General features: G+C 40.7%; 1 protein-coding gene across 1 annotated transcript in view; it reads right to left on the bottom strand.

Annotated features, from left to right (window-relative positions):
* Positions 1 to 1342: 1342 nt before the first annotated feature.
* Positions 1343 to 13995, bottom strand: part of LOC109860716 (mannosyl-oligosaccharide alpha-1,2-mannosidase IA) — a 14672-nt gene continuing 2019 nt past the window's right edge. The window contains exons 2-7 of the mRNA XM_020439990.1: positions 10655 to 10834; positions 8056 to 8269; positions 6056 to 6280; positions 5544 to 5749; positions 5098 to 5292; positions 1343 to 4619 (exon numbers count right to left, since the gene is read on the bottom strand). Coding sequence (XP_020295579.1) covers positions 4497 to 4619; positions 5098 to 5292; positions 5544 to 5749; positions 6056 to 6280; positions 8056 to 8269; positions 10655 to 10834 — 1143 coding nt within the window. The 3' untranslated portion in view covers positions 1343 to 4496. The remainder of the gene's footprint in view (positions 4620 to 5097; positions 5293 to 5543; positions 5750 to 6055; positions 6281 to 8055; positions 8270 to 10654; positions 10835 to 13995) is intronic.

Genomic DNA, 13995 nt, shown 5'->3' on the forward strand with positions numbered 1-13995 from the left:
TTTAAATTAAAATATATGCAAAAGTAAAATTAATTAATGCTTTTATAATATTTATGATAATTTCTAAAAATATATTAAATTTCTAAAATTATATCAAACGCTTCTGAGGATTGGGAGCGAAAAATTGTTGGAAGGAATCGCAAATTACATGAAAGGTTTGCAATGTAACATATTATCAATATTTATTTATTTCACTGATCATGACAAAGTAATAATCACGTAAAGCTGTTAAAAGTAAAACCCCGTTATCACTAGATTGTGTGTACTGTATTTACAATTCGCATCCGTCAAAACATTCTCTTCTTGACCTCTTCTTGATATTTCTTCTCCAACGATATATATAAATATATATATATATATATATATATATATTTATATATATTTATATATATTTTACATATAATATTTTGTTGTCTTCTCTGTGTGGCGCCTAGCCCTCGCACACAAAGATCGAGCGCGTAAAGCTAAAGTTCACGAGCGCGCGTGTATATGTGTATGTGTGTGTATGTGTATTTTGTTATTCTCTCTTTCTCATTTCTCTCACATTCAAATAAACGGACTGTGTTAAGCGTCGCCGTAAGAAAAGATTATTGTACCCGAAACCCCGTTTTCAGTGAAGTAGTAGTAGTTCAAGTAAAATACTCTAGTTAACAATAAATTATTAAATATCTATTCACAGATGTATGTATAAGCTATCGTTATTACTATCATCGTCGTCGCCGGACTCTTGTCGTCCTCGCTCGTTACATATATCGCGATTATCTCGCGCATACATCACCCCAACCTAGTGCTTACTTTGTGTTCGTGTGTTATCGATGAAATATCAGAAGTTTTACACGGTGAATCTTCCTCTGGTCGAGAGCAACGCGCGTCGAGAGGATCAGCATCCCCCTCTGTCTCGAGAGAGACGCTTATATAAACGCTAACATTTGATATAATCTTCCGCCGGGTGACGATCGTTGACAAACTCGGAACATTCACCGCGAGATCGCACTACACTTTGTTAATTTACATTCTAAATATATAACAACGGATTAGCTGAGATACAAAAGTGTGTGCGAGTCTTGTGTTACAAGATGAATTCACATCTTATCCAACATTGTCAAGCGAGATTTAATTCCGCGATGGAAGAAGTCGCGCCACATTGACTCGTCCGCGAGAATCAACATTTTTTTTTTTTTATGTGTAAATAAATATTATATATAATACAATATCATGCAATAATATATATCGTACAATATATATATCATACAATAATATATATTATATTATATATAGTATTTTATATTATTGCAATAATTTTTGTGTTACAATATACAATAATAATAGATATATATATATATATATGATGTTTTTTTTTTATTATATATAACATAATACGCGATAAAAAATTATATTTGTCAGTTATCTCTGTCTCTTAGCATCTATCAACGCGATGTGTGAACAACTGTAATTCAAGAAGGAGAAACTTACTTTTTCCCCGAGAGACGCGATGATTGACGTCGAGATAGACATGGCGCGACTCTTCTCCGGGACGCGCTTTAGTATAAACAATGTTTAAAAAAACGTTCGTCGAAATACAACAACATTCACGTGCAACACAAGACGTTACGTAGAAGAGAACACGCGGACCTCTCGGAGATCCGACGGTGACGTGAAACGAAAAACGACGAAGTGATTGTTTGTCGACCGCATTTTGCGCGTTAAAAAACATCAACGCACACACAGTCGCTATTATCGTTCACGTAAAATGTGAGTGCGACGCGCGCTTTCGCGTTGCGCGCGCGCGCGCGCGTGCATGTAAATCTCATAATATAAATCTCTCTATGTATATATATATATGTATATATATATATATATATATATCTTCTTCTATATCCCGCGCCCGCGTCGAAGACGACGTCTCGAAGCGTCACGGGCGTCTTCGAGGCGTCATCTTGCCGTAAGGAACGTAAGAGAGCGCGCGGGGAGCGAAACTGCGCTATGTATACATTAAGTAACTTTCCGGCCGTTTCTCATCAGCGACGAGTGTGCGATGTTGATTGTTCGATAAAAGAGATACTACACATCGTCTGGGTCGAATTCACCTGGGGAAAGAAAATGTGTTTCTTCGCGCAACTGTCTAAACGATATTACGTAAACATGAGTATTGAAATCGTGAGACTTCCGTCTCGTCTCTCACGCGCGATTGCGTTTCCGACCGTGCGAATTCAACCCCCCCCCCCCCCCCGAAACGTCGCGTAAAACGCGCGCGTCCTTGTTATAACCGCTTCTCGTCAATTCTTGCGGAATTTCTGATTTGGACGAATTCATTCGTAATCAATTTTCTTTACAGTTTCAAATACAAGCGCTATACAAGTTTATATGTATATATGATATATTTCTTCTAAAATTTCACTCTACTCTCCGCAATCTCGCACTCCTCGTACAGAATATGACTTTCTTCTCTGTGAAAATTCTTTTTTTTATATATACAACACACATCTAACTCCCTCTTCCCCTTTCGCGTTGAAGACTCCGCTAGAGCTTTTTTAATTCGGCGGCGTCTGTTTACCCTAATTGCTTTAACAACTACAGCGACGCTCACTCGCGCGAGTGATTCCGCGCAACGACGATTCACCAACGCCGTCTCGTTTTCGGCGCAAACGAGCGGCCGCATTCGGATCGCGCGAGCTGTCTCTCTCTTCTTTCTCTCTCTCTCTCTCTCTCTTTTCGCGAACCGCGAAAAACTCTTTGTCGACATTTCTATTTCGATTTGTTCGCCATACAAAAAAGCACGCACACCTCTCGCCACAATTGTGAGAATAACAGTTGTGGTTTCCACGTACTTTCCTCTTTTTCTTTTTCGTTAACAATTTCGGAGGATTGTGTGCGGGAAAGGGGACAGAGATTGGAGACCGACGTATATAGCCCCCAATTGCTGGATATAGTCAAAATCTTTTCGAAGGACGTCGATAAAAATCGGGGAAAAGGGCGCGTGTGAAACGCTAGCGGTACAAAACAGGATGGGCGGGGTTTTTTTTTTTTTTTTTTTTTTTTTTCAAACGGTGGTTCGACAGTTTTCCAGCTCTCTAAAGGTTTATCGCTATTTTTCTTTCTTTTCATTTTTTATTTTTTTTTTGTTTTGTTTTTGATTGACTGACAGTTTTATTTTCGAGGCTTTAGGCGTCACGGAACACAATGTGTACATGATCAGTGCGAAAAACTAGTTCTTATATAATCAGCCGTATAAAAGTAATTCACACAGTTAGTCAATTGACAACGACAATTCACTGAATTCGCACGCAATGAATCTCGTAAAAAATCGCTTACAAAACAGTGACGTAAACATTCGTTAAATACACCTGGAAAAGGACAATGTCTTAACAATTTTGCGTCGATTAATCTAAGTTAATTGTTTTTTTTTTTTTTTTTTAGTCTAATTTTAAAATTAAAACATTAAATTTCTTTTTCCGAAAAATACATATGTGATAAAATCTCCAGTCTTGAGTGTTTCTGGCAGATTTTATGCGCGTTTCGGAGAAAAACACATCAACGGAAAAAAAAAAAAAGATTTCAAACGCAACTTTATAAGCTCAAGATTTAGAAAATGTTAACGCGATGTTAAGGGACGTTAAAGCTACAACGTTATTTGATGCGGATTTTGTAAATGCTCGGTGAACCGCGGCGTCGCGGCTGGAAAAGGAAACGGAACAAAGCATTCACACTCGCAAACGTTTTTTCTCCCTATATTTTTATGTAACATTTCTCTCGTTCTCTCATTTATATATATTTTCTCTCATTCTCTCTTTATTGTGTTCTTTGTTTTACTATTTACAAACGGTGTCGCTTAAATAACGTTCATTAACATTTTCATACCGCGCTTAACTCACTCTCACTCTCTCCTCGCGTTCTTTCTCTCTCGCTCTTTCTCTCTCTCTCTGTCTCTCTCACTTTCTCTCTTTTACCTAAAATAATTATTTTAATTTAATATATGTGTCTCGCTCGCGCTACACGCGATCGAATGTAATGCGAAGGACAGACTAATTCTCCTTCGTCAATTAACTCGCAATTTTTCTATTATGTTACACAATGAGTCAAAATTAATATTATTGTGGTCACAGAGTATTTGAAATATAAACAAATCGCTTTTGTGTTGTCTCATGTACAGTTTAACTGTACGAAGTCAGAAAAGTCGCTTCGACGTGACGCGGTTGAAAGAGAACGCAATTAAATGTGAAAAATAAAACTAGACGCATTTGTGTAGCACTTGTTGTTTGTTATCATCATCATCATCATCGCGTTCATTTTTTTCCCTGCGTAAGTGTGTAAGTGTGATGATATTTTTACGTAAAAAGAAAGCAATTGACGCGAAAGATTGCTGATTGCGAAGAAATCTCATTAGTCACTGCGTAACCCTGATTCACAGTGTATCGCTACAGTTTTTGTTTTCGTTTTCATCACTGCCGAACGAGAATTGCATCGGTATCGTCCGAACTGACACATGGCCGCGCGACTTATAAGGCCGGCGCCGGACGATAGAACGGATTGCCTCTGATCGGAAGCACGTGAGCCTCGGAGTTGAACACCCATTCGTCCAGACTTATGAGATCGTCCTCGCTGAAGAGCAAGTAGAGATACTGCGAATACACAAAAACAAACGTGTTCAGTGTTAAAAATCGTTTACGTTCGAGAGACGCAAAACACAGTTCTTTACAGATTTTTTGTTTCTCGATAATTTCTATTTAATTAGACGAAATGAATAACAGCAATTGGAATTTTCATTGTCGAGGCGACGATTAAAAAACGGCACTTGACCAGCTCGTCATTTTGTCGAAGCGCGCCGCGAGTTCAAGTTTTATAATATAATGCGAAACTTAATTAATTAAAGATACGCTCCGGCGTTCAAGGGTGTGGAAATTTCTTCAACAATCGATTCTGTTATTCGAAGTTTCCTTCCCGTGCGATAACGGAAGAAACGAAAAGTTCCGCGTTGAAACTGAATGTAAATTTGTAGAATATACCGTTTCTGTCGAGAGGGTGTAAATAGCGAACGTTTCACAGCCGGTTTCTTCACGGCAAGTGACGTAAAGCTGGAATCGAGACGATGTGTCTCACCTTCAGTGTCTCGGCGAAGAAGTAACTTTGTTGGACGTCGTCTTTCGCCGAGTCGACCTGGTAAACATTGTTAAGTCCCGTGAATCCACCGGGGACCCGGCAATGTTTCTCCAGCGCTTGAACCGCTTCCCAACCCCACTCGCGATACTTCGGATCCTTTGTCAGCCGCCACATCACGAAGTACGACTCGAACGTCTGCGACAAGAGAAAGAGAGAAGTGCACTTCCTTTTATTATCCCGAGATATTAATTATGCTGCCTGAGTTCATTGCAGAAAAACGAGAGAAGATAAAAGAGAAAACGATAAATTATATAGAATCAGTGGATTTCTCTTTCGCGATTTTATATAAAGCGTTTTTTGTGAAACTTATCCGAAAGAGAATTGTTTTAGAAATTCACGAAATATTAGATTAAAACGAGAGAAGACGTTATTACATCGAGACTTACCTCCGGTCGTAGAATGTAATATTTCTCGCCGTTCTTCAGGCTTCTGGCCTCGTTGCCCTCGATGAAGTGGAAAGCTTCCGGGCCGAGTTTCGTGGCGCTTCGGTCGTAGGATTCGTGACAAGTGTTCGTCAGACCGGCGGCGATTCTCATGTATTTGTCAGACAATTCGTTTTCCTGAGTTTTGGCGCCCAGAGCGAACATGCCGCCTGCAAAAGCGTGCCGTTAACGTTATTACATCGCTCTCGGTGACTCGTTTTTTTTTTTTTTTTTTTTTTATCTTTACGGTTTTCAAATTTCCGCACTTTTCCACAGAGGTATATATAGACGTATAAAAAGAGAAAACAACTAACTACAGTGTATTTTCTTTTAGGAAGATTAAACTTTGCAAATTAATTACTTCGTAATTAGCGCTGCTTTGAATGTATATATATATATATAGTAACTGAGTAAACTGGGTGGTGGAGTTCGATCGTCGCGCGCAAATAATTAAGCTAATGCGTATAAACACTTACCGGCAAAGCAGGCCAAGTGACCCATTTTGTGTTCAAGCCTGTCGTATTTTAAATCCGACACGTATATGAGTTTGCCAGGCGAGGTCTTGATCATGTGCTCGGTTATAGCGGCGATCGCCTCGTCGTACATTTCGCGCGCCTCAACGTCATCCTTGCCCGACTGAATCCAGGCCTTCAGCAGATATTCGTAGAAGCTGTCGCCGAGTCCGCCGAGCGACATGTGATCTGCAATTCACGAAATAATATTTTGAAAATTCATTCCCGCGAGAGAAATGCTCGCGCACGCAAATTTTTTTTCGAAAATTCGCTGCATTTTTCGTTCGCTACTTTTTTTTTAAATAAATGCAAACTTGTTGAATAGTTTTTCATTAAAAAAAAAAAAAAAAAAAACGCGTAGGTACATCAGATCTCTGTTTCTCGGTTTTTTTCCCTTCGGTTCCGAAGCGCGAACGTCGAGTTTCGCGCGAGAACAAAAAACCGATCGGTCGAAACTATTTTGGAAAAGTGATGATACTGTTTCGGATAAAACGGATCGCGAACGGAAACGTCTAACTGCCACAGGAATAAAGCGTTGCTGAAAGAATCTTTTCCCAGAAAAGAAGAGTTTGTTATCCACCTCCGCTTCGACCACAACCGAGGGGAAGGCGAAACAAAGAGCCAAGGCCTTGATTTCTGCCGGGGCTAATTCCCGAGCGCCTCGGGCCGCGGCTAAGAACACGGTTTCTACTTTATGGTGGAGGGTTTACAACGCGAAGGGAAAAGTACAACGCGGCTCCGGTTTTATCGCTTTGATCATTGCTTCCTCGAGAGAGCTTCGCAAGAAGAGAGCTTCGGAAAAAAATACGCGGGAAAAATACTGTCTCGAGCAACACACGGGATTAAAAAACATTTTCAAGCCGCGAGTGTCGATTATATTAGCGCGCTGAACGATAAGAAAAATTCTATGTTCTCAAATTTCAAGTATCTTAATTCCAAAAGGAAACATTTTCTTAAAAAAAAAACAAAAAAGAAAACAATCTCGTGTACTCAATCATCTCTCATATAAAAAAAAAAAAAAATACAAAACGTTTTTGATCGAACGGAAGAATCAAATTACGTTTCTGAGATAACAAACTTTCGGAAGGAATGGACGTTATGCAATTACGATTACGCGATAAGTCGACGAGAATTCAACAGAGACACACTCGTATCGATCGTGCAACTCATTCAATCGACTGTACTTAAGGCTATCCGGGTGGGGTTTCGTTTTTTTTTTTTTTTTTCGAGAAGTTCAGTTCATTCAAGCAGTTCTCTTATCCCTCGCTGCTGCACTTGCATCTGACGCAGCTGCGTCCGTCGGAACGGAACCGTGAAAAACGTGGGAAAAATGCGCGATGAAGAGCCAGAGATACCGAACGGTCAGAGGGATGATATATATCCCTCCGGGGCTCTCGTCATACTCGCGCAACGAGAAAGCATCCGCGGGAGGAGAGCGAGGATGGAGCGATTCAGTGGCGGAAGATGATAAATGCGATATTCAAGATCGGCTACAACGACGACGACGCCGCCGTCTTTTCGCGAAGCGACGTGAACACGGGCTGACCCTTTCGCGCGAGATGCCCGTTGAAAGCACCGGCGATCGAAAGCACGCGGATTCCCCGCCATGTGGTTATATGGAGATTATTTCCGCCGTGTAATTGATGGCCGGTCTTTCAGACGAAAAATCCACTTCGTTCAAGGATATAAGCGTGTCCGAGAGATTGATTAAATTCGAAATTAGTAACGACAAAAAAATCGGCTTGTAAACTCGCGTACAAAAGAAAAAAAAAATAATAATAATGATAATGATAATAAATAAAGTAAGTCTCTAAGTACCGTGTTGTACAGTTTTGGAGCACTGATTTGCACACGTCGAACGATTAGCGGATTAGGTTCCGAGCGAATTAATTTTGCATGAATATTAATCCCGAACGGAGAGAGAGAGTAGCGGGGGATTATATATACCCCGGGATTCTACTTACGTTGACCCCATTTCCCCGTCCTCGGGTGGATATAATTTGGATATAGACCCTTCGGCTTTTCCAAGCTCTTCAGGACCTTCCTCACGTTCTCGACTTTGCTCTTGAACACTGGATTATTCGTTATATCGCTCAGGTAAGTAAACTCAAGATGCATCGTTCCGATTTCGGATAAGATACTGCAGCCGCTGCTCGCCCAGCCGTAATTCTTGCTGGCCTGAAAAAATAATTGCCAATCTTCTAGCTCGGGAAACGTCGCAACGCACAAAAAAAATGTGTGTGTTTGTGTGTAAGAAAACAAGCGCGAATAAAACAATTTTATTGTGAAAAATGACTCGACTCGATTTTTTTTCAAAAAATCTTCGCGCGAGTAAAATGTGTAAAACCGATTTTTGCGCGAAACTTCTCATTAAATTTTGCAATTCAACGGAGTAAGAAACTATTAATTCTCAATGAATAAAGCGAAAATTTTGTAGAGACACTCGAACAAACTTCAATACTTTTCGATAATTGAGAATAATTGTTGAATCGCCGGAAGTTGAAGGAAATGAACAGAAGGTTCCGTCTATCAGATATATCGCTCGAACAGCGTGTAACGAGAGGATTGCGAAACTCAGGTGGAAGAAGGGAAGAGAGAGAGAGAGAGAGAGAGAGAGAGAGAAGCATAATCGCTTTATAATTTAATCCAGCCTGTTAACCTGGCCGCGCGCTGTGATTTCATCGCGTTCAAGATGGACGAGCTCGCGCGCGTAATATTCCGATGGCGCGTCTCTTTCGCGGAAAAGTGGAAATTTCTTGTTTACCGCGCGTGTCGTTGAGATAAAATCAAGGTTTCTTCTTCGACAAGTGCCTCCGTTTTTCCGGAACGACAAACACTTCGGGCGCCGACGCCGTTCCGTTCAAAATTAATGGCAGATTACACGGCATCGGGGCGCGACGAGCGAACGAGAGCACGTTAACATCCGGCAATTAGTCACGCGACAAGAACGCTAATACGAATTATGAAGTCATCAAGCGAGCGGGTTAATTGGAGCATACATATCGTGTCGTAATTAAATCCGACTGCTCTCCGCTTCTCGTTTTCTCGCACCGTCCCGCGAGGGTGCGCGCGTGCAAATTTTCTTCAAAAAGACTGTGTGTATACGCATGCCAGATTCGATCAATCGTTAATCTTGCTTTCAATAACGCGCGCATAAACTGATCTCATGACGTGGCGGAACGCATAATGTAAGTAAATTACAATGTACGTACAGGAATTATTTCTCTATCGATTTTTTCTCTATACACGTTATGGATTAATTTGATTTTTTCCTACGTTAATCTGTGATCACGACCTAACGATGTTTCATCGCCGAACAATCGGGACGGGGAAAAAAAGGGAAAGTGATAGACGCGAACGAGCACATCGCTCATCGTGCGGGAAGTCAAAAAGCCGTGCGCGCGCGCGCACGTCCGCCTCTTCCGCGGCTTCATTATCCGTCCAATTAAGAATTTGCATATTAATCGCGCGCCGCTGTTTCGATAGACGTGACTTGATGGAATCGTTTCAATTAAAGCGCGACCAAGAAGCGCGCAAAAATGCCAACACCACGCCCTATCATTTTTTTTTTTTTTTTTTTTTTTTTTTGAAATTACATGTGACGTACGCGCAGAGCAAGCGCGGTAATTTTGCGCTCCGCATTTATATGCCGCGTGTGTTTTGTTACGCGCTTAACTATAAACGAGCCGTTTGTGAGAAACTTCAGCGAGACACTTTGCGACGAAAACATGAGCGCGACGTATTATCTTTTTCGTATTATTTCGTTTTAATTCTTTTGTATTGGTAAAAATAACACACAAATGTACACAAATGTGCAAATGTAGATTTATCAAGTAAAATAATTTGAGACGAGAGAGAGAGAGAGAGGAAGGATGCGATGCGCTTAAATCTCAACGATATAAACTAATTCATATTTTTAAAAATTTTCGTTCACTTGCAAGAGCGATGTATTGTATACAACAAAATTAAATATTTAACGCCTGAGGCACAACTTTTCAGCACAATAAAATAAAACAACCGACCGAAGAAATTTAGTGTTCTTTTGTTGCTCTATCGCTTATTGTTTTGTCGCTCGATCTGTTTCGAAAACCCGATGGCTTTATATATATATATATATATACGTATAATCGGCAGAAGTATAAAGTTGGCACAAAGTTCCTAAAAAACCAAATAAACCAAATAAAATAAAATAAAGAAAAGTAATAAAAATCACATCTTAAATAAATAGAACTCTCTTTGCTTTGACTCTTTTCCGGACTATTGATTTTAGTTTCAATAAAACGCGCATCGGTAGTTTTTCAAACGCATCCCGTATATAAATTTACGATATTATATATATCGCCGCGTGATATTTCTTGTTTTACTCCTCTGCGGTAAATGAGCAGGTTGTTTATTTTTTCCTCTTTCGAGGGAGAGAAAACGAACTAAGAGTTAATATCAAAGCACATCGAACCCGAATCTCCTCCTCCTTCTCTCTCTCTCTCTCTCTCTCTTTCTCTCTCTCTTTCTCTTACACAGCGAACGCGCGTCGGGAGTGTTATGGCAACGAAAAGCCGCACTTACCCCGGTATGGAGGTTGATGAGGGAATGAGGAATTCCGGTTTCCGTCTGGAAGGCAGGCAGCATCCGTTCGCCAAGCTGCGCCGCCTTATCCCGGAACATCACGTCCCCCGTGAGAGCGTAACAGGCAAGCAGGCTTCCCATGAAACGAATATTCGTCTCGAACAGCGATATTTCGGAATTCTGAAACAATGCAAAGCAAGCAAATCGCCGGATTAATTACGCGTCGATTTCGATAGACGGGAAAAGTTCCCGTAATATATTAATTAATACATTTCTTCTTTCGCGCATGCACACACACACATATGCACAATGTACGTTTGTTTCGCACGGTTAATAAAATATTTAAACATCGGTTCATTAAAAAAGAGCAATAGAGATCTTTCCTTTGAGAGATTCTCTTTTCCTTCAATTCGCAACTAAAGCACGTGATCTCGAATATTTCTCGCATCATAAAAACGTCACAGCGACGCGTAACTTAGATACTAAAAACAAATATATACACGCACACAAATTTCTTCGAGAGATATTTTCACTCGAATTTTTGAAGAGAAACGCGAATTAACGCCACGCCAAACCGGCGCAGCTGCGAGAGGGATACACACAGGTTTGGTTTCTCTCCGTGGATTAAAGAATGTACGACGCAAAAAAAAAAAATAAAAAGCAAAAAAAAAAAAAAAGAACACGCGCGGCACGTATAAAGGCGCGTACACCGAATATAAAATATAATACATAAGTAATCGGCACAAATCCAACGAAATATCGTGTTTGGTCGGAAGGGGGGAAAGAGGAGAGGGTATTTGCGCACGCTGCACCTGAGCTCTGCGGCACATTGCAGTTTGCATGCATCGCGCAGAAACTCTATCTAAGTGATGTAAACACCGCGGATTACACAATATTCGTGTAGCCGTAACATTGTAACGAATATGTACCTTCCCTTAAGACGTGGGGTATCCGTTGCCCAAAACACACGAGGAGAAAATAAAAAGGAAACAAATATGAAACTTCAGGTACAGACGAATAATTCGTTTTGCGCCGAATGCTACATACGGGAAAAAATTTTTACCGTTGTGTGTAACCAAGCAAAAACAATTTGCGATAAATATTTCGCTAACAAGATATTTTGTTGGCAAAACAAAATTCTTTAATAGATTTAACAAATTGTTTTGCCGTCCATATAAATGAAATAATCTTCTCGTTCAAACGCGAATAATTTTTCGCTCATACGCATAATTTTGTTGTTTCACCGATTCCGATTAATCACATATTGAAACTCAAAGTGGATTAAATGTCATCGTATAATCGAGGTGGTCTTGATTATTATTATTATTATTGGATTATTTATATCGGATGGAAATTAATTAATTATTTCGCTTCGAACCGATGACGATACGCACACTTCGCTACGTGTATATAAACGCGCGACGTGAAATGCGCGAAAGCTCTGCGGCATTAGCCGCGATGATCCGGAGAAACGATCGTTAGCGGTTTCCGTATCGCGTCGCGAAAAAGTAGAAAATCCCTCTCTCTCTTTTTCTCTCGGGGTCGGGCTCGCTACGTTTCCGCGAGATATTCACGGCGAGACCCGCAGTTTCGTTGCACAACGCGCATTATAGAACTTTTTTTTTTTTTCCCAGCGGCGCAAAGTGCGCGCTCGTTTCGGTGCGCGAAAAAAGAATTGTATAACGAATGTCACGATATAGCGAATTATTTTCGTAGCGAGCGTTCAATTGTACGCGCGGAAAAACCGCGCGTCCTCGGAAACAATGTGGGGCAATATATATGTATGATTTTTTTTTTACAAAAAAATAACACCGACGTCAGAAACATCTCGAGAAAGTAATAATAATAATAATAATAATAATTTTTGAAACTTCTAATTAACGCACGCGGGTCTTGTGTCGCGCACTTTTTAAAATTCAAGTGCGCGCGCGTGCAAGACATGTAATTTCGCGCGACCGAAAAAATACGCGCGCGAGACAAAGGGCAGAGAACGTTTTAGAAAACGTAATTTTTCGAGATGATAACACACACACACACACAAAAAAGAAGTCTCCGTCCTAAGCGAAAGAGCGCGCGCGAGAGATATACGTTTAATTAGACAGCTCAGAGACGTGTGTTACTGTTGCTCTCCGTAAACGCGGAGTCGCAATAAAAATTTCGCGTTTCGTACCGAGTAGCTCGCACGTCATTTGTATGCACCGCACCGATACGAAACCGAAGATGGTGCAGCATAGCAAACGTCGGTATATCTCGGACTTACGATTTGACGTGCAAGCAACTGTATCAACGCGTCCTAGATAGAGCTCATCTCTCTCTCTCTCTCTCTCTCTCTCTCTCTCTCTCTCTCTCTCTCTCTCTCTGTCATTCAAAACTTGTACATCTACGTAATTCCCGGCTATGTGCCGGCTGCTTGTGTTCCTTCGCTAATTAGCCAGTTTGAAGGACTACGTTTCTGCATTCGGACCGAAGTTCGAGCTCCAACATCGGCGGATTAGCTTCGAAATTGGCTTCGTGAATGTGTTACGTGTAGATCTCAGCGAAACCGCGATCGGGGAACAAAAAAATATATATATATATACATGCAAACGATGAGCCAATGAGAATCGACGACACGTAATTCCTCGGGAAAGAAATAATCATGTGAAAATTTGTGTCGTACGGCATTCAAAATCAAGTCGAGTACATATAATTTTCTAGCAAAATAATCTCTCATCTGTGATTATCATGAGCGCGAGATAATAATTTGTATTCGTTGAACACTCGGCGCGGCCGGTTGTCTCGTAATTAGGAAAATTCGAAAGCGCCACGGCGCGAAACACCGCGCATCGCGTGGAGATAATGACGCGTGGCGCATAAAAGCGGCCCAAATTGGCGTTGTTCTCACGTTTGCGGGCTATTGTGCGGACTAATTGACATTTATGACGCACGCCGTGATAGGGAAGTGCCGTGGGAAGTTCGTAAGCGATACATTTTCCCGTCGATTACACGCTCCGAAGATTAAATATTTCTTGTCAACTCCTAATTAGAGCTCGAAGTCTCTCTCTCTCTCTCTCTCTCTCTCTCTCACACACACACGACTTTCCATTAAAACCGCAATCTGGCTATTACGTCTTAATTATACGTAACTTATAACGATTAATTCTCCGCATCCTGCGGAATCACGCGAGTGTTATATATTTCCGATTAGATAAAGTTATTTATATAGAATTATCTAGATTATTTTGTTTTAAAAAAAAGAAAAATCCCGAGTCGAAATTTTGACTCTCTGATGAACCTCTCATTCTACTATATATAGGAGTTACGATAGTAAAGTAGGTTCAATTGCAAGGATAAAATTTGCT

Source organism: Pseudomyrmex gracilis, unplaced genomic scaffold (assembly GCF_002006095.1).
Source record: "Pseudomyrmex gracilis isolate BER0280 unplaced genomic scaffold, ASM200609v1 scaffold_453, whole genome shotgun sequence".
Taxonomy (NCBI): Eukaryota; Metazoa; Arthropoda; class Insecta; order Hymenoptera; family Formicidae; genus Pseudomyrmex; species Pseudomyrmex gracilis.